General features: G+C 41.7%; 1 protein-coding gene across 5 annotated transcripts in view; it reads left to right on the top strand.

Annotated features, from left to right (window-relative positions):
* The window catches only part of VWC2 (von Willebrand factor C domain containing 2), a 67,448-nt gene that overhangs the window by 25,880 nt on the left and 15,536 nt on the right, over nt 1–26,032 (top strand). The window contains exon 4 of one of the 5 annotated variants that reach the window (XM_080379061.1): nt 17,869–18,642. The exons of the other annotated variants lie outside the window; for them this stretch is intronic. Coding sequence (XP_080235187.1) covers nt 17,869–17,909 — 41 coding nt within the window. The 3' untranslated portion in view covers nt 17,910–18,642. Of the gene's footprint in view, nt 1–17,868; nt 18,643–26,032 lie in introns of those variants that run through there. 5 annotated transcript variants of the gene reach the window in all.

Here is a 26,032-nt window from a genome sequence, read left to right as displayed (position 1 = left end):
CTAAGGCTATGTGGAAACCTGAAATCTTAAGAGACATTGTTATTAATGAAGCCGCTCAGTCATTATGCAATAATATACATATCTATATTGAGACATCCATTTCCATGCTTTGTAATCCTATTTTAGACTTGAAAAGAATGTAATATAATTCTTGCTGGAAAATGTTTTAGATAAATCTATGAATTCAGTCAAAGCTGTATGTCCTTTATCTGCTGCTAAGCTCTTTCATTAGTGGCTCTTGACAAACCAGTGCTATGTAAAATGTGACAGTTAAACTGATAAAAATCCAATTTTCTTTGTTAACCAGAAACAGGTGTGCAGTCTATGTATTTACTCTGAGATCTGAGACTGCTGACAGGATTGAGGTAGGTCTGTAGCTATCAGGTTTACAGCTTGAATTCTGTCACTGACTGTTTTCCCACTAGTATGAGCTATATCTATTAGCAGGGGCACAGAGTAAAGCCATGCTGAACTGTAAAGATTATATGCATTGGAACAATAAAAGAAAACAAAGTATTATTGTGTGCCAAGAGTGTGCTGATCTGTAGAGGTTTTGAAAAACTGTAATACAGGAGGGAAAACTCAAAGGAAAAGCTTGGGTTTTTTTCTTTTCCCCACCTCTAATTTCATAAATGAGTAAAACAAGGTGTGCTAGTCCTTGTTAGTCTGTGTTTGTAAACATGCAGGCTTGTAGAGATAGTAAATGCCTCTCTTCTGGTGCTGCAATGAAAATGTGGGTGTTTTTTCTAGTATAATGATTGAAATGTGATTTCTTTCAACAAAAAGCTTATCATTCCTGTGTTTGGAAGATGACTCAGAAAAAGCCTGGGATACCTGGGTTGTATGGAGCAAAGTAACATTGTTTCCTTTCCTGATAAATTTGATTCGGTACACTGGTCTGGTAAGCAATTATAATTGCTCAAAGCAATTATACTTGCAGACATTTCTCAGTCATCTAAGCTGATCTTTACTTCTGCCAAGATCTTAGTTCAAATAGTGCTTAAGTGATTTAAGGAAGAGAGAAGGAAGGTGTGTGGATGAGGCAAGAATGAAGAGGAAGAAAGGGTGGAGAAGAAAGATTCAAGGAAGATGGGAGAGAGAGAATTAGACTATGGCACGGTGAAGAAAAGGTTTGGGTATCTGTAGTGAAGTAGGCAAGAGGCACACTTAGCTTGCAGTCTGATATATATTCTTATTATCTGTGTTTGGGGGAGAAGAATATACCTGGCTGCAGGGTCAAGTCCAAATGTTTGCAAGTGAAAAATTGGGGAGTGTGAGGCATGGAAAGCAGAGCCGTGGTGGCCGTATATTCTGCACAGACCCTGCATCTGCTTGGCTGGCTACAACCCTGCAAGGCAGATGAGCAAACTGCATGGTGCGTGCATCTCTGTCTTCCCTGAGTCCGTCCTGCACTCCTGCGAGCACCAGATTTATTTCATTGTTTTAATCATCCTCAACAAAGTCATCTATCAGCATCTGAAAATTTTCCTCCTAGGATAGGAGCTAAGCAGCCATTTTATTGATGAGCTTATTGAGATTTTTATATGTGGCTGACAGTGGCTTTCATCACAGTGCGGTTCTGTTGCTTTGGCAGGAGAATTCTGTCTAAATGTCTGAAACAAAGGAGTGGGCTTGGCAGAGCTAAATGTTTATTAAAAAAAGGGAGGTTGGTGGTAGAGATCAGTAGTCAGTAGAGGCACTGGGTTATTCAAGAAATAGAACTATTAGCTGAAAATTCATAGGGTTTTTTGTTGGTGTTTGGTTTTTTGGTTTTGTTTTGTTTTTTTAATTAATTATTGCCTTTAGTCATAATAGATTTTTCATGACCTTGCAACTAATTGTGAGCAGCAGAGGAACTCTAAGGGAAGATTGAACGATTTCACTTCTGAGTTGTTTTTTCCTGGGAACAGACATGTTTTTTTCATTGTTGGCAAAAAGTTTCAGTGCTGCAGGTTGTAAAGATAACCATTTTGTGTTTTGCAAGCACAAAAATCACAGGGAAATTGGTCTGGTTTATTTAGGAGAGTGAAGGAAAGAGGAGAAGCTGTAAGATGCACACCTACACTTAAAGTAGCCTCTAAGTTCAACATCATACACAAATTCTGTGTGATGTTTTATATGGACTCCTAGATTTTGTGTGCAGGCATCCTGAGCATGAGAAACTCAGGGAATGGGGACCCAAGGGCATCTGAAGTGCTCTAAGTCCATGATGTCCCCACACTGTTGTTAGAAGGAAGACCATGATGCCCATTTCTGTTTGTCACCATCAAAACTGGTGTCAGCTGGGGGAAAAAAAAAATTATTTGCTTTCTTCCCCTCTTTTTCATTTTGAGGAGATTATGTCCATTTCAAATGCAAATTGCTGAAACAAGCATTTCTGATCTGTCTGATGACACCTGTAGCTCAACGTGAAGCTTTTGGCAGTGGTAATGGAGTCATTGCTTGCATAAAATTACTCCCTCCCAGCTGTCTTTGAATGGTTTTGTTTGCTCACATAAGGAACTAAAAAAAGTATATACTGTCATGGTATCTCAATGCCTTCTTCCTCAAACCACATGGTCAATAAATTCTTGCTTAGAGAGACTTCCAGTCTTGCAGCAGCTTTCATTATATTTGCGATTGGCTTGTTTATGTTGGCAATAGCACTAAAGACTGAATCTGTGAACCAGGACTAGTTTAATTAGTAAGTATTATCTGAGTGAAGAATAAAAAGTAAATCCCTCCTTTAACAAGTTTACAGCCTAAATGCATATTTCTTGTAAGGATTTTGTTACTGTTTTCTCATACAATTCTTAAACCCACAGTCCCCAAGCTGTAAACTCCTAAACTATCAATTGCCTATACTGTAGACACAGTGGTTTTCTCACCCTGACACATCACCTTTTATAGCCACAAATCACAGGGGATTTGGCTAGCGCTGAAGGGTGTGTATCAAGTACGGAGTGAAAAAATCTGATCATGATTATTCTTCATGAATGGGACGATTCAGTACAATATATTGGTAATCCGGTGCCAACATGAAGTTTGAAGGTACTGAAAAAAAGAGAATAGCATCAAGCATTAATCCAGAAACTTGGACAGTGAACAAAGCAAGGAACCTTTAGCACACCTTTGAAAATAACTATTATTCATTAACATGCTTATTCCAGTTTAATAAGCTTGCTTATTTGACCCTGACTTCAGTTTCTTTAATTGCTTTCATTGAGCCACAAGGAAGGTGTAAATGTTTAAGTAAAGGAGGAACTTTCCACTTCTTTGTCCAATCTATTTATTAAGAATATGTACTCAGGCATTTAGTAGTGCCATCAGTATCGCCTTTCTGCATGATTCGTTTGGGTGAAAAAAAAAAGTATAAGAAGTTTTCTTAGATAAGGATTTGCATCCAAATGAAGGTGAAGTGTCTCTCAGGTTGTGTTCTTGGTTAGTATAATTTTAATTGCCAACCTTCTGACTCACTGGTTTTCACTGTAGCCAGGTTGGATTTGGGTCATTGTCGATTTGTAGTGTTTTCAAAATAGGCAGTGCAGGTGTTAAGTTGTATGTATGCTTGTAAATGTTTCCTGTGGGCTTTTGCTATATGCAGTTGTGCGGAATGGGAGAATTCAGATTGCCATTGTAACAATTTTACAGATTTTATTCAGCACAACTGCAAGGAAGGAATTCCTTGTCCTGTGTATAGATGCGCTGTATCTATACACATGTGTGTGTATAATATATACATGTGTGTAGATACATATATATATATATAAATACACACATATACGCAGATGTAACAATGATAGAGCTTTGTTACTAAGTCTGATTCGGCTGTGTTGCACAGCTTGTGGTCATGCAGTCCTAACAGATTGAAATTAGGATAGAGAGTTTTCTAAACTTACTTCTGGAGAAAAGGAAAAAAAAAAACCCACAAACAAACAAAACATCAAAGCCAAACAAGGAAACACCAAGACTGGACAACAGCACTGCAGCAGGATCCTGATCTAGGACAAGAGCTTCTGTTGCTACCTATGATAAACATCAGCAGTTGCATTTGCATTTCACCACAGGAACAAAAAAAAAAATAATTACCCATATCACTATTTTACATCCACATTACAGTAAAAGCAGACTTATGTTATTTTATTCTGTGTTTGTTGAGAATGCAAAGGTAGATGTGAGGTAAGAAAGCAGACAGTCCCTGCTCTGAACAACTTACATCTTCAATAAATAATTGTTCAAGAATAAGAAGAATGGGAGAAGGAAGAGGGTGACACGAGTTTTGCACACATACTGTGTATGAAGGTGCTCTGTAACTGAGTGCTGCTTAGGTGCTCGCAGTATTGAACTGTTCCGAAGACCTCTTAATCACCTCTGCAACCTGTGAGTTTGACAGCTCTACAGAGCTGTTGTCCTATGGATCAGCAGCTGAGTTGGGAGTGTGATCCCACCACAGGAGACAGCAAGCATGTGTCTCCCAAGCTATGGCGTGTATGGCTTGGAAAGGTTTAGCTGGGGAGAGGGCCTGCCGCCCTTCCTTCGAGCCTGGTGTCAGGTTCCCTGTGGTGCTGCCCGGACTTCTGCAAGACATTCAGGCCTCTCCATTTCCTATCTTTGGCCTGCAGTTTTCTGCATTTTCCAAGCTCCTGCTCACCCACAAAGATGCAGTGGGGTTTGGGGCAGGACCCTCTTTCCTTTCAGCTCTTCACTCAGTCGGCGAGCCACGCAGCGGTGGCAGCAGTAAGTCCTGTGGCTGGCTGCCAGATCATGGGCAGGGGCATTGCCAGGCCCAGGGAAAGCCCAGCAAGAGCAGAGAGCCCCGCCAGGAGCCGGCGCCTGTCATGAGCTGGGCTGACAGGGCTGGGCGCTGCCAGGAGCAGCTGTGGGAGATTTTAGCAGCCCCAGGAGCGCCGTGACCGGGAGCTAAACAGCCCCGGGAGCGCCGTGACTGGGAGCGCCGCCGCCAGGGCGGGCAGCCAGGCCGTGGCACAGCAGCTGGTGTGGGAGGGCCCACAGGGGGGACCCTGCACCCCACTTGTAGGCCCACAGCCCAGGGAAGCGCTCTAGGTCTCTGCCAGGGTGGTGGGCACTCACCTCAGAGTTAAAGCCAGTGTTTCTACAGAGAAAGCCCCTGAGATGGCTGATGCTTCCACCCAGGTGGAACTGCCAAGGAAGGCGGCTTCAGGACAGGTGGTAGGTTGCAGCAAGTGCCCAGACCCTTCTCCTGGGGAAAGGTAAGCACCTGCCTCAGGTGTGCACAGGCTGATGATCTGTCACGCCAGGTGGCCGAGCTGCAGGGAACAGTTAAAAGGCTGCGCAGCATTAGAGGGCCTGAGATGGAGAGACACAGGTGGTTTCAGAACAATGCTGCTGTAGGAGACACCACAGATAATGAGGCATCTTGAACCATGGTGACCCACAAAAGCAGGGCTCCACTTCAGTCTCCACACTCCTGCATCTCAACCAGAAACAGATACGAAGCTTTAACACCTATAGACACCCACGAGCAAGAAGGTCTGTGTGGAGAAACTGCACTGGCACCACACCATAGTTACCACAAAAAGAAATGACAGGGAGTCGTGTGAGGTATGCTGCCTGCCCGGAGCTCAGGTCCAAGAGGGTGCTACAACAAGTCAAGAGCACAGGCTACTCTCCACTGCTGCTCTTTCATGTGGGCACAAATAACATCGTAAACCAGAACCTGGGTAGAATCAAGGAAGACTATAAAGCCTTGGGAGTGGAAGTGAAAAAATTTGGTGCCCAAGTTTTTCTTTTCTTTCGTTTTACCAGTTAAAGAGTGCAGCCAGAAATAGACATATAATGCACATCAGCTTCTGGCTTCATGGCTGATGCTGTTGTGAGGGTTTTGGCTTCTGTGACATTCTTTGACTATAGCCTGTTAGGGAGGGATGGGATCCACCTATCTAGAAGAGGCAAGGGAATCTTTGGCAGCAGGCTGGCCAGCTCGATGAAGCAGGCTTTAAACTGAAGGACTTGGGGGTCAGGGTCCAAAGTGACAATGCTCACGCTATCGCATCCAACTGGGGAGTAAGCCAGGTCAACCAGAGCAGTGACAAATATTCCTTAGCTCCCTCTCAAGATGAGTACCAGAAGGCCAGCCACCTCAAAGGTGTGTGTAGCTATGGTGGATCCTCTTGCACACCTCCTGGGAATTACCTGCATGTTGAATTACCTCTGAAATGCCTGTACCAATGGGAAGAATGAGAGATCTGTGTGTGGTCGCAGGGCCATGATCTCATTGCAGTTACAGAGACATGGTGGGATAGCTCACATGACTGGAATGCTGTCACGCTATGTACTTTTTATGAAAGACAGGCCAGCAAGGAGAGGTGGCGGAGTTGCTCTTTATGTGAGGGAGCAACTAGATTGTATTGAGCTCTGCCTAGGGGTGGATGCAGAACAAGTCGAGAGCTTATGGGTAAAGATTAAAGGGCAGGCCAACATGGGTGATGCTGTTGTGGGTGTTCACTACAAGACACCGATCAGAAAAAGGAAGTCGATGAGGCCTTCTACAGAAAATTGGAGCTAGCCTCATGATCACAGGCCCTGGTTCTCATGGGGGACTTTAACCACCCTGATATCTGCTGGAAAGACAGTGCAACTAGGTGCACACAGCCTAGGAGTTTCCTGCAAGAGCATCGGCAACAACTTTCTGATGCAGGTGGTGGAGAAGCCAATGAGGTGAGGTGTTCTCCTGGACCTTGTACTCACAAACAAAGAAGAACTGGTTGGAGATGTGAAGACTGGGGGCAGTCTTGGCTGCAGTGACCATGAGATGGTGGAGTTCAGGATCCTGCATGGAGGAAGCAGGGCTATAAGTAGGATTACAACTCTGGATTTGAGGAGAGCTAACTTTGGCCTCTTTGAGGACCTACTTGGAGGAATCCCATGGGTTAAGGCTCCAGAAGGTAGGGTGGTCCAAGAGAGCTGGCTAATATTCAGGCATTACTTCCTCCAAGCTCAGGATTGGTGCATCCCTATGAGTAAGAAACCAAGCAAAGGTGATAGGAAATCTGCATGGATGAACAAGTAGCTTCTGGCAAAACTCAAACAGAAGAAAGTAGTTTATGGGATGTGGAAAAAGGGAGGGACCACTCGGGAAGAATATAGGAATGTAGTCAGAACATGCAGGGAGGTGACAAGGAAGGCTAAGATCAGTTTGGGATTAAATCTGGGGAGGGGTGTTGAGGACAACAAGTAGTGCTTCTTCAAGTACATCAGTAGGAAGAGAATGACTGGGGAAGATGAGGGCCTGCTGCTGAATGAGGTGAGTGCCCTGGTGATGAAGGACGCAGAGAAGGCAGGGTTACTGAATGCCTTCTCCGCTTCAGTCTTTACCACCAAGGCCAACCCTCAGGAATCCCAGACCCTGGAGGCAAGAGAGGAAGTCTGGGGAAAGGGAAACTCTCGCTTGGTCAAGGAGGATCGGGTCATAGATCATTTAGGCAAACCTGACGCCCACAAATCCATGAGCCACGATGGGATGAAACCCTGAGCCGTGCTGAGGGAGCTGGCCGATGTTATTGCTAAGCCACTCTCCATCATCTTTGAAAGGTCACAGAGGACAGGAGAGGTGCCTGAGGACTGGAGGAAAGCCAGTGTCACTCCAGTCTTCAAAACGGGCAAGGAGGACCCAGGAAACTACAGGCTGGTCAGCCTCAGCTCCATCCCTGGAAAGGTGATGGAGCAGCTCATCCTGGAGGTCATCTCGAAGCATGTGGAGGAAAAGAAGGCTATCAGGAGTATCCAGTATGGATTTGCCAAGGGGAAATTGTGCCTGACCAACCTAATAGTCTTCTGCGATGGAGAGACTGTCCAGCTGGATGAGGGGAGAGGCAGTTTTCTACCTTGACTTCAGCAGGGATTTGGACACTGTCTCCCACATCCTCATAGGTAAGCTGAGGCAGTGTGGGTTAGATGAGTGGACAGTGCAGTGGATTGAGACTTGGCTGAACAGCAGAGCTCTGTGTTGTGGTCAGCAGTGCAGGGTCCAGCTGGAGGCCTGTAGCTAGTGGTGTTCCCCAGGGGTTAGTACTGGGTCCAGTCTTGTGTACCCTAAGCAGGTATCCTGGTGATACAAAACCAGGAGCAGTGGCTGAACACCACCAGGCTGCACTGCCATTCAGTGAGACCTGGGCAGGCTGGAGATCTCGGCAGGTAGGAACCTCAAGAAGTTCCACAAAGGCCAGTGTAGGGTCCTGCACCTGGGGAGGAACGACCCCATGTACCAGTACAGGCTAAGAGTTGACCTGCTGGGAGGCAGCTCTGCAGAGAAGGACCTGGGAGTTCTGGTGGACAGCAAGTTGCCCACGAGCCAGCAGTGTGCCCTGGTGGCCAAGAAGGCCAGTGGGATCCCGGGGGGGGGCATTAGGAGGAGCATGGCCAGCGGGTCAAGGGAGGTGATCCTTCCCAGCTACTCTGCCCTGGTGAGGCCACATCTGGAGTGCAGTGTCCAGTGCTGGGCTCCCCAGTTCAAGAGAGACTGGGAACTGCTGGAGAGGGTCCAGCCAAGGGCCACAAAGATGATGAGGGGGCTGGAGCATCTCCCTGATGAGGAAAGGCTGAGAGAGCTGGGCCTGTTGAGTGGAGAAGACTGAGAGGGGATCTTACCAATGCACATAAATATCTTAACAGGCAGGTGTCAAGAGGATGGGGCCAGGCTCTTTTCAGCAGTGCTCAGTGACAGGACAAGGGGCAACAGATACAAACTGAAGCACAGGAAGTTCCACCTGAATGTGAGGAAAAACTTCTTTACCTTGAGGGTGACAGAGCGCTGGAACAGGCTGCCCAGAGAGGTTGTGGAATCTCCTTCTCTGGAGGCATTCAGAACCCACCTGGACGTGATCCTGTGCAGCCTGCTGTAGGCGAACCTGCTTTAGCAGGGGGGTGGACTAGATGATCTCCAGAGGTCCCTTTCAACCCTGACCATTCTGCGCATCTTCGCATGTGGATTGCAGCTACCTCCTCTTCTGGCTTTCAGGTGTCCTAGCTATCAAAATAGGGTTAACCCTAGTCCCAGCAGCTCATGTAGCATGAAAGAACTGGCAGTAGAGAAACCAGTGCCCAAGAGAAATCTAAAGGGACTGCAGAGGGTGTTTGCACCTATGGCTGGAGGTGAAGGCATGAGTGTCTGCAGTGTCAAGGAGAGCGGAGCCAGCTGAAAGCGCTCACCAAGGAACAGCTGCAGCACTGGGAAGCTGCCATCATGCGGTGTGGGGTAGAAGTGAATCATCAATAAACCATCTTGCATTTTAAAGGATATACATTAGTATGCTGCAGTGTGTGCCTTCAGACTAGTCAGTGGCAACTTTGTTAAGCTCCGGTGGACATCATGACAAAACCAGTAGCGGAGAGTTGGCAGATCAGAGTTGTCATTCATTTTCTCTGGAAATCATCTTTGGATTATTGATAATTAGAGGATATGTTGGCTCATTTGTTTGTGCTTTGAAGGTAGTGATTATTTGAAAAGGAAACAAAGTGGCCTGTGAGTGAGGCGGTGCTGGCTGCTCTGAACAGGGGGTTGCCACGGTGGGAATCGTGCATCCAGCTATAGGTTTAGGAATGCGCACCTTGCTGCAGGTTTAATGTAATTTAAAATAAACAGGAAGATTGAAGGGTGTGGGACAATGAGGAATGTGCAGTGGAAAACTGGGTGTCATTAAACTGAAAAACCCTCTGTTAGAAAGCATGTGGTCTTTGATGTTATTTGTTGAGATCACATAGCATTAAAAATAAGATTAAAACATGTTCATTTTATGCATCATACCTCCATCATTGCAAGCACTTTCAAGTTGCAGTCAGTTAAGGAGCTTTTAATGATAATGACCCAATTATTTTTAAGACTTGGTAGCAAACATATCATGTTGATATTTTAAGGATTTAAATTAATTATTTCAGTTTACAACTTAGTAAAAAGCTGCTGTAAGAAATAAGCATGTCATATGAAATTCCATTGGCCAGGCACCCTTTAATCATAGCCTATTCTTGTTACAACAGGAAGCAGTAATTAAAAGTGGAAGCCTGTGAATAATTATTTCTTGCCATGCAGTTTTCTTTGAATGGCATTAGTACATTCAGATCCTGTGTGAAGGTTGTGGTTAAGGTGGGTTAAACATCAGTGAATTTTTTTCAGTCTTCTAGAGGCAAGGAACCACAAACTGCTGCTTTCCTATACAGGGTGTTGTAACCCTTGCACTATTCTTTATTTTCTTTAATTTGTTTGTTTGAGTTCCTGATTACTTCCTTAAAAGGGAGGGAGGGAATTAAAATGGATATTGTATTAGTGTAGTTATTTTATAATTAGTAATGTATAATTAGTCCTTTGTTCTTAGTTTTCATGCCTGATGAACCATGGCTGTTTACTCCAGGTATCAAGTATTCAGCTCGCACCGTGGACAGGTGAACGCTGGACAGAGCTGAGCTGTCTTGCAATAACGGCTTTAAAGTGCACCATGCAGAGCTGGTGGCCTGAACACCCTTCCCACAGAGTCTGGTGTTCCTCTTAGGCTGGTTAGTGGACAGCTAGAGGATGTTTATATCCCTGCAACTTCTACACTGCTTTAGTGTTAGAAAAAAATCCAGTTTTTTCTAAAGAAGCATAGTACAACAAGCCCAGATTATGGCAAGTATTAGCAGTCTTCTATTTGCTACATTTTTAACCATATACATACAATTTTTCTCTGATTTAGACTATTAAGTAGAATATTATCTTTCTTTTTACTTTTTCTGCAATGTAGACATAGTGTAATATATAGTAATTTTATCTACGATACATTCTATAATAATGTACTGTGTAGTAGATACAGCATACAGTTGTGTGTGTGTATACTCATACGTATATGTGTGCATACACATATTCTTGATTTTGAAAAACCTGCCTCTGCAGTGAGTTTTGGTATAATTTTAGTACCTTGTTGACGAGGAAGAGGTATAAGTGGTATATAAAATCATCTATTCATAACAAACTAATGGCAGGATCATAGTTTAGTCCCATTAGTAATGTCCCCTGGTGTGTATTCTGTAATTGCTTTAATTGCTGTATGTATTGCTCCTAGCTTTCCTGAGAAGAATACTACTGAAAGGCAGCCATGGTGCATGGTAAATACATTTCAGTCCATGCTTCTAAGTGGGTAGGTGTCATCCAGCAGTCTGTTGTAGAGATTGAGCTGTAATCAGAAATTTCAACTTGTTACAGCCTGAGGTGACAAATTTTTGAGCAGCTTTTTGAGTTGTGCCTGTTTGTAGGTTCTGGTTTGGCCTTGATGACCATCTCTCGATGGCAGTCTATAATGAATACATTGTTAATGATGGCGTCCACCTATATATATATATATGTTAAGAACATTTTTATTTAAATTAGGGGGGGGGAAAGGAAAGTTTAATGTAAGTATCCATGGATGACAACTCTGAAATACCAGAAGGGAAGCAAATAATTCTATGACTGATTTAGCAAGAAAAGATACAAACTCATTTTGAAAGCTCCAGGCTACATTGGAATCCACTGAATTTCCAGCCTTCGTTTTAGTGTTGGCTATCCATCCATAACTTGTTGGTCATGGCAGGAGGCATTTAAATTGCAGGAGCTGTCTCCAACTGATTTTTTCCTTCTCATAGAAGCTAGATAACTAGAATGTGAATCAGGTTTTGTTTTGGGAAGGGAGAGCTTTTAGTTGTGTTCACTAATGACAGACATTGTTCTTGTAGGGTTGGGGAGGTAGTGCCTGAATTATTGAAGTTTCTGCAAGAAAACAGTGAAAGCACTGTGTGCATTCACACACACACTCAAAGGAGTATATTCCCCAACAAATATTTGTCCAAATGTGTAGATTTCCCAGTCTTCCTTGCCTGCAAAGTGCACTAATCAATTATCACACCAAAAAGGCATTTTGATCTGTCAGTACTTTGGAAATTTGGAGCCCATATATTAACAACGTGATTAATATTTGGTTAATTTGAGTTGCATGTTATAAATTTCTGGTGTACTGGACATGTTACATCATTGCACAGCCCAAGGAGAATGCCACGTGTGTATGCATGTAGCACTGATATTATGACTGGCTGGGGTCTGTTGTGTGTAGGATGAAGCACAAGCAAAGTCATTTGTGATATAGAGGTGACGAGGGATTTTCTTGCGGGAGTCCTTGGTTAGCTGGAAGAAGAACTCATCAAAGACATGGAGAAACTTCTTCTACGGCTCCTCTCTGTTGTTAGATAGGTTGGGCTAGCTTTCATTGACCCACAGGTTCGTGAGCTTTCAATAAATGCTGATGAGGTGATAGATTTTTTTTCCTGTATTGTAACCTGCAGCTGTTTGCTCCAAATGAATGGTTTTGTTTCATCTTGTATTTTATGTTAGAACATTTTAGGAAATCTCCTTTTAACATGAAGCATGATGTTAAGTGCGAAGATTTTTTTTTTTATCTTCATGTAGAGCTGATTATTGGATGTATTCCAGGAACTTTATAGATGTTTTGTTAACACCATCAATTCTTTGAATCATTTTCAATTTATCAATAATTTAGATAGGTGGCCTTGCAAGGTTTTCTGTAGGGCTCGTGCTGTACTACTAAAATTGCCCATTTTGTTTTTTCCTAGAGTCCCATCTATTGTTAGCAGCATGTTAGGAAAGAGGCCAAGCCAAGTGCATCAGAGACTTTCTTATGTCCAACTTTTTCTGTTTTGAGTATTATAAACAGGTCTTTGCAGACCTCTTTCTGTAGGGCTCTGAAAATGTATTTTCTATTGGAATACCAGATGAGAACATTGAAGTGAAGGAAAATGGCTTTCAAGGTGATTCTTCGTGAAGTTATTGAATGTTTGCTTTTCTGCTTCGTGTAGTCGTTGTATCACCAGCAACATCTGGTAGAGTTAACTGATATGTCAACAAACAGGACCCACTTGTGTAGCATTTTTGCTACGCAAAATACAAAAAATTGAAAAAATGGATTTTTTAAGAAGTGATTAGGAACTGCAATAAAAAGGCCTCAATATCCAAGTGATCTTTTCAGATACTAAATACGTGCCCAACTTGCATCTGTCCTTTGGGATTGTTCAGTTGCAACATGTCCCAACCACAAGTGTTTTGATAGCCAGAAAACTGAGGTATATGTGTGTAAATTCCCAAGGCAGTACCTGCATCCTTGTTCACTAGTATTTCACCTTAATTCAAAGTTTTGCCAAGAGCTGGTACTACATTTTGCATGCAGATCTGGGCAACTTATAGAAGAATATTCCATGAAGATATGGCCTGTGGTGGCACCAGCTAAAACTTGCATCTTTTTTAGCATGCCTTGTAGTGTCCTGGAAACATCTGTTGAGTATGTAGCTGCAGAACAAATAGGTGGCGCGCTACAAGGAGGTCTTTTTTTTTTTTTTTTTTTTTTTTTTTTTATGGCACAAAAACTTTGCAACACCCTGTGGACTGGTAGTAACTGAAGTACAAACCAAATTGACACTACAGCATTCAACTTTCACCTCTGTGACTGTCTTGAAAAGGTACCCTTGTGGCAAGTCAATCCTGTATAAAAAGAAAATGCTACTGTACAACTGAAACTTGCCTGATTTAGGTTTACTGGCTCAGAGTGTAGCAGTTCCTCTCTCCTCTGTGACTGAGAGGTGGGTACATGGAATTAGTGTGTGGTGGTACTCAGTGGGAGAAAAAGTAGGGTTGTCATCATATTGCACAAATGGTTTATGGTTGATTTCTCTATTCCTGTTATGGTATTTTAAATACTGTTGCCACTGTGACTGGGGGTTGGTCATAGCTCCCAAAGATTTTGGTGGTTTGGAACCAAAACCTGTCTTTTATGGCTGTCTTTTTTTTTAACTTGTTTTGGAATTTCCTCCTAGTATTGAATTCACAATAATGAATCACTATAATGAATGAACCCGTAATACCTGATTTTTCAAAGGTAAGACATCCATGCAGAGTGATCTGTTCTCCAGTAAATGAGAGAACGGGGTATTGAACTGATAGACTACGTTCTCACATCAGTTATCTTTTGTATGCTTTTGTACATTCTCACATCAGATATCCTTTGTATGCTTTTGTTACAAGAAAATTTTGCTCTCTGAAAATCTCTTCAATAAAAAGAGTCTTTTGCCCTAGTCACAGGCAGATTCTTCCTTTCTCTGGTTTCTCATCAGCCTGTGCAGCGGTAGCAGGTATCATGAGGCTGAGGGATGTTGCCTTTTAGTATAAGCTTTTTACCACTGAAAGGAACTTTACTTCATGTATTTCTGTTGTGAGACCGTGATCCAGCACAGAGTGGCGATTCAGGAAGTTACAAGTGGCGTATTGAGGAGGAGATTTGCAAGTACCAGCTGGGCATGAGAAGCAGACTGATCTCTGGTTGTGTTTTCCTGAAAGTGCTTGGACAAGTTCCATGTTTTGAGCAAGATGGACAAAACTCACATGGCCAAGAGCAGCCCTTGAGGAGCTTTTTAAGTGCACTCTCCAGCCGTGTTTATTACACCTCTAGCTGGGTAAAACTTTTCTTAAGTTTTAAAAGTCGCTGGCCCATACCTGGACTCATGCATCTTGAGGGATGTGGTGCTGTTTCAGACTTGCTGCTGTTTGTCTTCTAATCCTTCAGAGAACCTTTCTCTTTCAATCCTTGAAACAACCATTATTTTCAAAAGACTTTTTTTTGTTTGTAGTCAGCTGCTAGAATGATTTGGCAGCTGTGCCTACTTGCATCACCTACCAAGAGAGCACGAACTGAGAAACAAATGCAAGTCTAGTCCAACATGTCCAGAAATGAGGTCCTGAGTGATTACTACTTTTCCCCTAAATTCCCATCCATCTTTGCAAAAGCTACTGCTAATTAACATAATTTCTGTAGGCAGTGTAAAGCTCATACGAGGAGAGGGGAGTGATTTTTTGGGGAGGTTCCTTAAAAAAAAAATGAACAAAAGTATATGTTTTTGCAGAAAATCATTCTAAGAATAAAACCAGGGCCTCAGAAGTTTACTGTCTTTTACTATCTTGAGACGTATAGGTACTAGTGCAACAAGGATCCCAGATACGTACATGATAAGCATTGTCAGTTGTAGAAACTAGAATTCTTCACAAATCTTGTCTGCGGCTTCTGTGGGCAGAGCCGAGGTTAGTCAGCCTGCAAGCCACTCTGGTTTCTGCAGATGATCCAAAGTGTCTGAAAGCTTCACCCTGAAACTAGAACGGCTTTGCAGGCTGCTGGTACCCAATGCTTTTCCTGTGCTGTTGTTCTGGGCTGTGCAGAAAGATGAGAGAGATGCAGAAGCTGGTCTGCTGTGGTGTCTGTGTCATCAACTACCTCTTTGCGCATGGAGAGCTCTCTGGGGCCCCTGCATGTTTCCATTGTTTAGTTCACATTCCTCCAGCTGTGCCTTGCAAGGTGCCTACCATGAGCCCCAGTTCAGCTCTTCCCTTTCAGGGACTTTGGTTGCTGGGAAGGACTGGAGGTTGTCCTTGGTTCACATGAGTCCCTGAAGAGCTTGCAGCTGGGTCTTCTGCAGAATTGCATTTAAGTCTGTATCAGAACATGCTCCAGAAGTGTTTTTAACCGTAGACCTGGCCACGGTGTGCCTCACCCTGATCCATTTCAAAGCCTGATCCAATTGTCCTTCCCAAATTATCTCGTGATGCAAAACAAGTATCTCTGCAGTCGACATTTCCCGCTGTGCCAGATTGTGTGTCTGTGACTGTTCAGAAATACACACCCCCTGTACCTCAAGGTTTATCTCCCTTCTGGCAGGACACAGTTAGTTTTACCTCTTTCCTGTTTGCAAAGGTGCTGGTTATATGTTGAAAGTTTAAGCTGACCTTCAAAAATAAAATACTTAAATCCTTGCCCTCACTCATATTCATACACAGCAAAATAGTGTTGGTCTGTACTTCAGCAGGGCTGTATTAATCCAAGTCATTCAATCTCATACGTGAAAGTCAATGGAGGTAATCTGGTGTGTAACAGCCATGCATCTGGCTCATTTTTCACATGTTACGAACACTGCTAAACATGTTCATACAAACCTCTGATTTGCCACAGAGTTTCCTTGTGACCTTGGAAAAAAGTGATTTTAATACTTCCTTATGTCTAAAACGATGGGAGTGGAAATCTCTTTTCCTCATCTGTTTTTTCTTGCTTGATAGTGAATTACAGCAGAACAAGTTTTACTATACAGTAGTACGTGTATCATGATTAGGGTCTCTGATAGAGCATTAAATGTTACTATTATATATATTATATATTTATTATTATTATATTATATTATATAATTATATATATTATATATAATTTCCAGTTAAGCAACCATTCTTGCTTTCTAGTTGCTTTCCATGGTAGTCCTCTCTCTGTTTATATGTGTCAATAAGTGCTTCATTTCATATTGCACAGATAGGTAATGTTAAATTTTGTTGTAATTTGAGTGTATGCATCTGTGTGCATGCCACCTTAACACAGAAACAATGATAAGTTATGCGTATTATCAAAAACTAATCTATTTATTGAATGGAAGGGACATGGGGGTGATTTCTCTTCTGAGTGGCACATGTGCATGTGATTCCAGTATCCTCGGCAGTGCAAAGCCTAAGTAGGATTTTATTGACTTGATATGTTCATTGGAAATGCAAATTTCAAGTGCATGTACAAATTATTCTATCAAGCAGTAGTATATGTTCCTATTTGCAAGTGATCAGTTTGGGGATTATCATAGCCTTATATAACATATTAGTGAAGTGAAATAGCTTTGGTGGTGAGAGTTTGGGAAGCCAGGTTATTCTGTTCTCCTATTCTTCCCACCCTTGTTAAAAAAGCCCTTCCCTCCATTTGTCCTGTGTCTTACTTGATTATATGTAGATGCACCCTAAGTCTCAGATGTCATTTGGTCTTCAGACTCATCATCGCTGCCCACGCTGCACCACAGTCAGCAGGAAGACAGGCTGCTTGTGCCATTTGGTCTTGTCAGGAGAAAACCAGTGTTTGGGGTCTGTGGCAAGGGGCAGATGCCTTTGTGCGTGGTCATGGAGTCCATGGCTCACTGCAGGTGTAAGGCTGTGCTGGATGAGTAGGGAACAGGGTCCTTGGGACGCAGCGTGCTGCACAGCAATGCCATAAGCTGCAGCTACCCAAAACGGCTCACAGAGCAAAAACTTTCATCTTTCATACTGTTACAGCACCTAAACAAAATTCTTGACAGTTTTCCAACCTATCAGCTCCTTGTGGTTAAACATGCATGAAATTACTGTAACTCCTGTCAAAGTGGCCTCTCTCACAGCCCTTTGTCTTTTTACAGTATAGAGCTTTTCTGCGTAAGAATGTCAGAAGATCTTGCATGGCAGTAAGTTAGAGTGCCATCTCACCAGAGAGGCATGCAGGGTAAGCAGAGGTAATGGAGAAAGGTACTGGTTCTGCCGTGGCGTCACTCTCATTGAACAAGCTCAGGAGAGGGGGATTTAGGAAATATTTGGATGGCCGTGGGCCCTTTCTGTGGGAAGGTGTGCATGCATGGTAACATCTGGTGTGTTCATCCCAGTTTGTCAGTCAGGTTTCATCTCAAGCAGTTTTTGTTTCTAAAGTGTTTCTATAGTCTTGCTGATGTCACTTTATCTGCTTTTTTCTACCCTAGAGGCGTGTATTTCAGTATCAGGTGAAATAAACTTAATAGGCTTATACTTATAGGCTCATATAGAAGTGACCAGACACTTTGGTCCGTGGAAGTTTCTTTCTAAATTTATCAATGTTAAGTAGGAAAGAAGCACAGGGTATTATTTTTTTTACAAATTTTCTCATATATTACCTTTTTATTGCAGATGTGGTTCTTTTTATTTTTCGAGATTTAAAAGTTTTCCTACTAAAACTCCTTCCTACTTCTTTTCTTCCTTTCCCACAGCTAACCTTCCTGGCTCAATAAAAGTGAAGAGGAAGAAATGAATGATAAATATGGGGGGTCAGGAAGACCTTAATTTTCAAAACCAAAAAAGCTTAAATTCTCTTGAAGTTTTTCAGATTTTTTTCTGAAAGGTGGGCTGCTTAGAAGGAAACAAACATAAAATACTTTTTTTCTCACATGCCATGTAGAAGAAGGAATGATTTTCTACTATATTGTCAAGAGACTTTTAATCATCTCTAGTAGGAAATTTATTCACACATCAAATCGTGTCTGAAGTTGATGTTTTAAAATACTGTTTCTGGTCTGGGACTCAAAATTAGTCTGAAGTTATTTAAGTGTTACAAAGTCCTGCTAGTGACATTGCAACAAGAATGTCACGTATAGCCTGACAAATGATAACAGTGTTATGATGACTTATGCTATTAAATACAGTACAGGTTGAGAAAGATGTGTATGTTTTCACAGCATCCCTAGCCACCTTTGTGTCAGATGTCTGCCTGTAAAATTTAGGGTAGTCTATGGCTTTAAACATGTAACAAACCCCATTTTGTGCTCACGTTGGCTTCTGATGATCGGACATAGAGGGTAACCTGTAGTTCCATTCGTTCATTTTTTTAAGTTTTGGCAAAAGGAAAATGTAATTGTTATTCTGATAGTTAAACTGTTTTCTTGCAAATGAAAGTTGAACCTTTTCATAAAGAATTAATGCTTGGGTGAGGTTGGTATAAGTGCCGCTATGAGCAAAATTTTCACTTTTTCACTTTTTCACTCCCCCCCCCCCCCCCCCCCCCCGCCCTTTTGTGGGTCAGTGAATCTGTTTTCCATCTCAGATATAAACTCATGGTGGACTATTTAATAGACTTGATAAAAACCTCTACAGAGCTCAGATTTTGTGAGAATAAAGGTGAGATAACTGCTCCTCTAGTCTGCAGCCTTGCAGCAATAGTTGATATTCACTATTTACTGCAAGAAGAAAGTGATTGTAAAGTCTCATCTCAGACCCTTATTAAAAAAAATAAAAGCAAACAGTTCTGGTGCCACTGCCTGACTTTCAGGAACCAAAGCAGACTGTTGCACAATCATCTGGTTCCTGCTAAAAGTTATGAACCTACCCCAAAAAGACATCTGTGGTTTTCTTAGCTGCTTGCTGCGGGAAGCTGCAGAGCCTCCCACTGCTGAGTGCACCTAGCTCACCTCTCAGGCCGAGTCTGTCCCCATCCAACCTACTGCAGCACTTCCCATTTTGCAGATTTGAGGCATTAGACTGATATCCCTGGTCCAACCTGTGGGCCATAAAATCCTGTGGGGAGGGAAATTAATTGATTCTGCTCACATACATAGTTGCACATGCTTGCTTTTTACAGTAAAAAGCAAAAGTTTAGCTACACAAACCATCCTGTTTTGAGTCTGTGGAATGGAAATAGCCTGAAGACTTGGCCTTTTTTTGATTACAGATCTTTAGTAATTCCTTAACAGATCAGTAAAGTTTTTACAAACCAAAAAGCAGGGAAATAGCCAGGGCAGGTACTACACAGTCCTGAGAACTTACTACTAAGGATATTCTGACGTATTCCTGCAACAGAGAGCAATCCTTATCACATTTAGATAGTTCTGTGGCAGATCTGTAATACCTTTGCGGTATGTGGCAGTTTGGGACATAGACAAAGGGAGTTAATCCCATCCCCTGGTTATCCTGGAAGGAAAGAGTGAGCCCCAGCTGTGTCCTGCAGCTCTATTCAGGGAAGATCCTTCAGACAGAAGGATTGTTTCCCATCCAAATTTACATGGGTAAACGTGGTTCTTACTCAAGTTCATCCTCCAGTATTTTTTTGGCGCTCTAACTGATCATACATTTTGCTTTCTTATGTGCATTAAATCAATGCCAAAAGAAGCTTGAAGCATTTATGTTAAAATATTACAGGTGTCTCTTTGTCTCCTTAGAAGTTCACAGGCTGCAATTAATGCAGAACTGCTATGCAAGATGCTTTACAATCTGCTTGGTCTAAGACTTCTGCAAGTACCGTTACTCTACAAGCATGAACTAGGGAACATCCAAATAAATATATTTATGAGATACTAAAATCATAGATTAGCAATGCCCAAATGCCCATATTTATTCACTGTTTTTCCTCGGTGTCATTCTTTCTGGGGGAGGAGATTAGAGTCCTCCTCAGTTGGCCGAACTTCTTTGGAGTTAGTATTTTAATTTTTCTGAGTGTGTGCACAGGCACATGAATACAGCCGTTTTCAGCAACATGACATCAATGTTTTGGCTTGGAAGTTGCATGTGCAACTTTTTTTGTTAAAACCTATGGGGAATCTTTAGGCTTTGGATGGCTTAGAAAAGTCTATTGAAAGACAAGAAAAACATGAGGAAAAATGTGGATGGTCAAGAGATGTAATACTCTATAAAACTGTAATAACCATAGGACAAGAAGTCAAAAGAGTGAGGAACAACCACAACTGTGAAGTTACACAGCACATTGGATGGAGAAAAAAAAAATAACTTAAACTTTTTTTTTAGGTATTAAATATGCTACATATTGGGTAAGCCCTTAAAAGAAAAGATCAAAAAGAAACAATATGAAGAAACTATCAAGTGAAGCCAATGTCTAGGCCAGATTTGAAACATGGAAATTTCAAGAATCTGAAGCTTTCCTGAAAAAAACAAAAGACACTGTATACTGTATATTTTTCTAGATTTCTGTAAGAATCTTAATAATGACTCTTTAGTTTGTGCCGGGGGGGAAAAGACCCCCCAAAAACCCCAAAACTCTCTGTGAGATACAAACATACATGTTGCTTTGGAAAGCACCAACGTGGTAGCAGTAATTTTGAGTCTACCTTGAACATACCTGGGTATGCTGGGGACAGCCAAGATACTGGGACTAGCTTTTTTATCCATGTTCTGCAGCAGTTCAGGAGATGGGTGGGTGAATTCATGTACCACGTACTCCTCTAATGAAAACTGCAGCATCCAGAATGAGAAAACAAATCCCTCGCCAGGACATGGTATTCCTGAAATCAACAGGCAGCTCAGTCTGCTTGTGGTGCCTGTCTGTGAGGATATGGTGCACCTTTCTGGTCAGGTCTGCTGTCTGTACTTGAACAGGCAGCATGAAGTTGTGTTACTGGATGGGGTCCTGCAGCTATCTCAGAAATCAGGAGGAGTTAAGAGTGAGAAAGAAAATAAGGTAAATCTGACTGGAGTAGGAAGAGATGGAGAGACTAGAGGCGAAGATGGAAAGATAAGCAGAACTTGAATCTCTGACTACAGGAGTTTTATTTTACAGAATGCAGGTATTAAAAGGTAGGAAAATTGCATACAGGGTGTTACTTCTTGTGTGTATGTGGAAGGTGGGGTCTTAGGTGGTAAGAAAAATAATGTGCCAAGGGCAGCACTAGGGACCGCAACGCACATGGACTTGGCAGTGGGATAGATTTGAGAAAATTCATTTAGATGTGAAATACTCATGCTCTGATAGCTAGAAGAAGAAAGGGTGCTCTTAAGTTTGATTTATATTACATGAGCTCCTTTGAAATCTTTCTAATGCCTTGGGCCTTGTTTTCTGCACATTTCTGCATGGGAGCCTTGCTTACTTCTTCATTTAATTTCTTCGCTTTCTTATTTTTCCACAATTTCTTCTACCACCCCCATTCCTCCTCTATTGTCATGTGGCCAACATGTTCTCTTCTCCTAAGTTTATATGGTTGAATACTCTGCATAATCTTCCTGCAATCATTTCACAGAGCTCACATTTGAAAACTGAGCACAGCGCAGAGGAGCATCTTAAGGGAGAAAAAAAAAAAAAAAAAGTGTTGCTGGGGTGGAAGCTTTTCTTAAAATCTTTTTTTTCATAGAAAGCAAACAAATGAGAAACCAAGCCATAGGAAGTCTGTCCGTAATGGGAGTTGAATGTTGTCAAATATGGCTAGGCAGACTAGCCGTCTCCTTTAGATGTTTTTTCTCACTTATTAACAGCCTGGGAGTGGAATCTGGCTTTTAACCAGAAACCTGTGTTAGAAATGGTCTTTCAAAAGCAATGTTGTACGCAGGAAGAACTTGCAATAGATTAGTTATTGGGAAAAATAAGTGACTGAGTGCAACTTTTAAAAGCTTCACTTTGAAGAGATGTAAAGGCTAAGTAGAGGAAGTGCCAAAGAGATGAAAAGCAAAGATTTTCTTGCTGCCTTCCATTGTATCTTAACATTTTATCCTTTTTTAAGAGTTTGCCCCGTTCTGACTTGTCAGCATCTGCATTAAATCATTACTTGTCAACACAGTTTTATTTAATACAAATGAATATGCCTTAAGTAGCTAAATACAGGTGTAGAGTTGTTTTGTTTGCTAAGACATTGTGTCCAGGGAAAATGACACAACGTGCCAAGAAGGCTTAAAATCTGAAATCTAAATTTATCAATCTGATTATTTAACCATGACTAGGGTGTTTTGACTTAGTACATTATCCTTTGACAGTTCTGGTGTTTGCAGCATTAGCCAAAGATGATGCATTTAACTGTATGTTTTATTGCTGGCATTTTAAAGAGCTGCTGCTTCTGTTTGCATATGATTCCCTCAGAGAATCTTATCTTTATAACTGAAATATTTTTCCCTGCTGCTGTGATGTTTTTATCTGGAACAGTGTTCCTGATACAGTAGAAATCAACTGACACTCGTGCTTGAGGGTAGAGACTCCTTGCTGTATTTTATTCCTTAATGTAATTTACCCCCAATGACACAAATTCCATAGAAGAGTTTCCATTCCAAAGTGCTTTAGTCTATTTTAAGGCATTTAAGTGGCCTTATTCACAGCATTATGGTCAAGACTTCCCTTAAATTTTTTTCTGTTGTTTTGGGAGGTTTCTTTGTGATTGCAATTTAGAAATAAAATGATCACTTGATAGCCTGTAAAATAATAATACTGGAAGCATTATTTCCACATGCAATTTAGATAGCAAGCATGTATTTAAGGGATGTTAGAAATTGGTTAGTGTCTCTGTACTGCAGTTGTAAGAAAAACAGTCACTTTCATCTGAAGGATTTATGTTCTTTTCCCTTTTTCAAAATATAAGGGGGGAATGTATTAAAAATAATTGCTATTCTTGTGCTTAAAGAAGTGAACAGGTCCTCAAAATATATATTCATAGACCTCTAGCTAATCTTACAGCACGTAAATCCCAAGATATGGTTTGAAATCCTTGGCTGGAATGCATTGTAAAGAAGAAAATCCTTATTATCGAGAACTTCAGCTGTTCATCCTCTGAGTAACACCTCTGCTGTTTCTCACATTAAAAGAACTAGTCTAGCTCAATGCATTTATTAGGTGAAGGCTCAAAGAAAGCAAATGGATGTAGGTGCTTTGTCATACACAGCATCGTGTGACTCCAGAAGTCATTGCTACAGTGTCCCCTGGCTGTTAAGAGTTTGCATGGATTTGAAAAATGGTTAGATACATTCATGGAAAAAAAAGTCACCTAAAGCAAAATGCAAGCATCATGGGGGCCAAGGTGTTCTTGTATTGATTCCTGGGGGAATCAACATCTTCATCAGTGAACCAGTAACAGGGAGCATGCAGTTGATTTCCATGGTTTTGGATGGTACAAAGCTCTTTTGGATAGTCCGATACTCTGCCAGTGGCAAGTGTCTCCAGAAGTAGCTCACAAAATGGAGTGGGTAAAAAGGTGACAAACCAGGTTCAGTGTATGGTGATACCCACAGGGTAAATAATCTAGACAGTGCCTCTGTGCTAGACTGGGCAGCAGTTGGTGGCTCAGGAGTGGTCACAGAGAGGTCTCTGCAATCACCAGCTCGACATGCAGTGGCAGGCAACAAAGCCAGTGAAGCATGGCCCATAATCAGAAATACTAACCATAATGAAGAGGATAATGAGAATCAGGTAGAGGGTGCCATTTTTTCCCCACTGATGTACCCACGTGTGAGCACCGCGTGTAGTCCTTGTTTCTGTACCCAAGGAAGGCTGTGGCCAGCGCAGAGAAGGTGTGAGGAGAAGCAGCTGACATGCTGGAGGGGTTGAGGCTGGCTGGCAAAGAAGAGGCTGAAAAGGCTGCCACTCTTCCTTTTGGAAGGAAGACAGAGGAGGGGACGTGAGCAAGGTTTATAGTCACAGAGTCTGTGGAGAAGCTGAAATTCTTGCCAGCTCCTACAGCACTACAGTGAGTGCCTTTTTCGTGTTTGGTGGATACAGATACATATGCAACTCAGTCACTGCAGAACCACCTTGTTATTTTTTGAGTGTTACCATGTGTAGGTATGTTTGTTTAACCAATATTAGAGCCCTGAAAGCTCTTCTGATTGTGGTCATTCTTTGTTTCCTTTATTTTTGATTTCTTTGATATCTATGAGAGAATTCATTTAAGTTTTAACATTTCCTCACTGTTCAATGAGATTTGTTACATCATAATTTAGTAGCAATGTCAAATAATTAACATTAGTATTTGGACTGTCAGGAAAAGCCCTAAATGGTCCTATAGAAAGAAAAATGTTGATCATAATTATTGTAATTCATTTCCAAATTAGGACTGGGGCTCTAACTTGCAAGGTACTATGCAAAAAAAATTTGCAAGAAATGGTCTCAGCCCTGAAGAGTTTACAATGCGATAAGCAAGAAAAGGTACAAACAAAAAGGGCAGGAAAACAATGTAGATACTGTATGACTGAAGCCGTTTGCTGTTTATGGACTGGACCTTCTGTCCTCCAGTCTTTGTGTGCTCTGTAGTGGAAATTAGACCCCTTAAAACTCCTCCTCTCTTGACCGCTTCTCCATCCTCTCTTGAAAACTCACACAAAGCTTTTGTTCCACAAAGATTTCTTAAAAACTCAGGTTTTAAGCATATTAATACACGGATTTCAATGGCACTTGCATAAATTACACACATACTTGAAATAATAAGAGTTTAATGATCCATTAATGGTTGTAGACTGTACAAGTACATATTGTGCTACTAAAATTTCTGATATCAAGTGCAAAGAAAATATTTGCAAGTTAAGCCCCTGAGCAGGACAGGAATAAATGAAACCTTGCGATAGGGAGCAAGTCAGGAGCTGGTAGTTTCTTCCTCTTGGGCTGATACTCCCCCTTCACTAGGATGTTGATTCTTTTCCAGAAGACATGCCCTTTCCACATATCTGATTTCCACATATTTTACAACACTTGGATCCACTCTGTAATTAAGAGCTCTCTTAATTTTGTTTTGTCTTCTAGGGGGTTCTGTAAACTAATAACTTACATTCCACATCGGCTTCCCAGGTCTTCCGTATGCTTATGCTGTGTATGCAGCAGGTGAGCAGTGATCATTTTTATCACCATAGAGTAGAAGAATACCCCAAAGACAAATGGAGTAGCTAACACTGTAATCGTAAATCAAGTACTTAATTGTTGGTTGTAGAACATTTTGGAGTAATAACTTCATTAGAAAAGTAAAATGTCATTTTTAGTTTTGCCACTTTCATTTTATTTACTTCTCTTTTTGGAGTGCACTAATCTGAGTTTCATGAAAATCAGTTTAACATGCCTTGGGAATCATTTACAATTTCATAAGGTTCTGGTTTTGCCTAGGAGAAAACAAACATAGCTTTCAGATAAACATAAAAGCACCAGCTGTTTTTCCCCCAGAATTTTTATTTCCATAATACTTGCCTTTGGAGATAATTTTACAAGAAGAAACATATAATGTGTGGAAATATTTAAGAATAGGTTTACAATAATTCTGTTACTGTAAATACAAAGACTAGCTTTCATGCCTTAGGAACTGTTCTAGAGGTCTGATATGTTGGAAAAAAAGAGAAGAGTCATCTAGGAAGCAGCCCAGCCTCCCAATGCCAGCTTGACCATCTTGGGAGCCATTGCCTGGAAGTCAATTTGGTTTTTGTCAGGACAGAGTTTTCTGGACTGTTAATTTAATGAAAGGCCTAATCTGATTTCTTATTTTTCCCAGAGCATCTTTGATGGAGCTTGATGGCTACTCCTGTGAACAGGAGCTTCAGTAATGTTGGTAGTGCCTGCATCCTCACATATATTCGGCTTAGTGGTTGGACATTTAAATATTTCAGCCACAGACTGGGAATATCCTGTCTCTTCTTTCCTAGAGGAGCAGGTACCTTTACTACCTCCATTATATGACTTTTGGCAGCTTAGGTTGTGAG

This window comes from Falco punctatus (genome assembly GCF_963210335.1).
Source record: "Falco punctatus genome assembly, chromosome: 3".
Classification (NCBI taxonomy): Eukaryota; Metazoa; Chordata; class Aves; order Falconiformes; family Falconidae; genus Falco; species Falco punctatus.
This window is presented reverse-complemented; position numbering and strand designations above follow the sequence as displayed.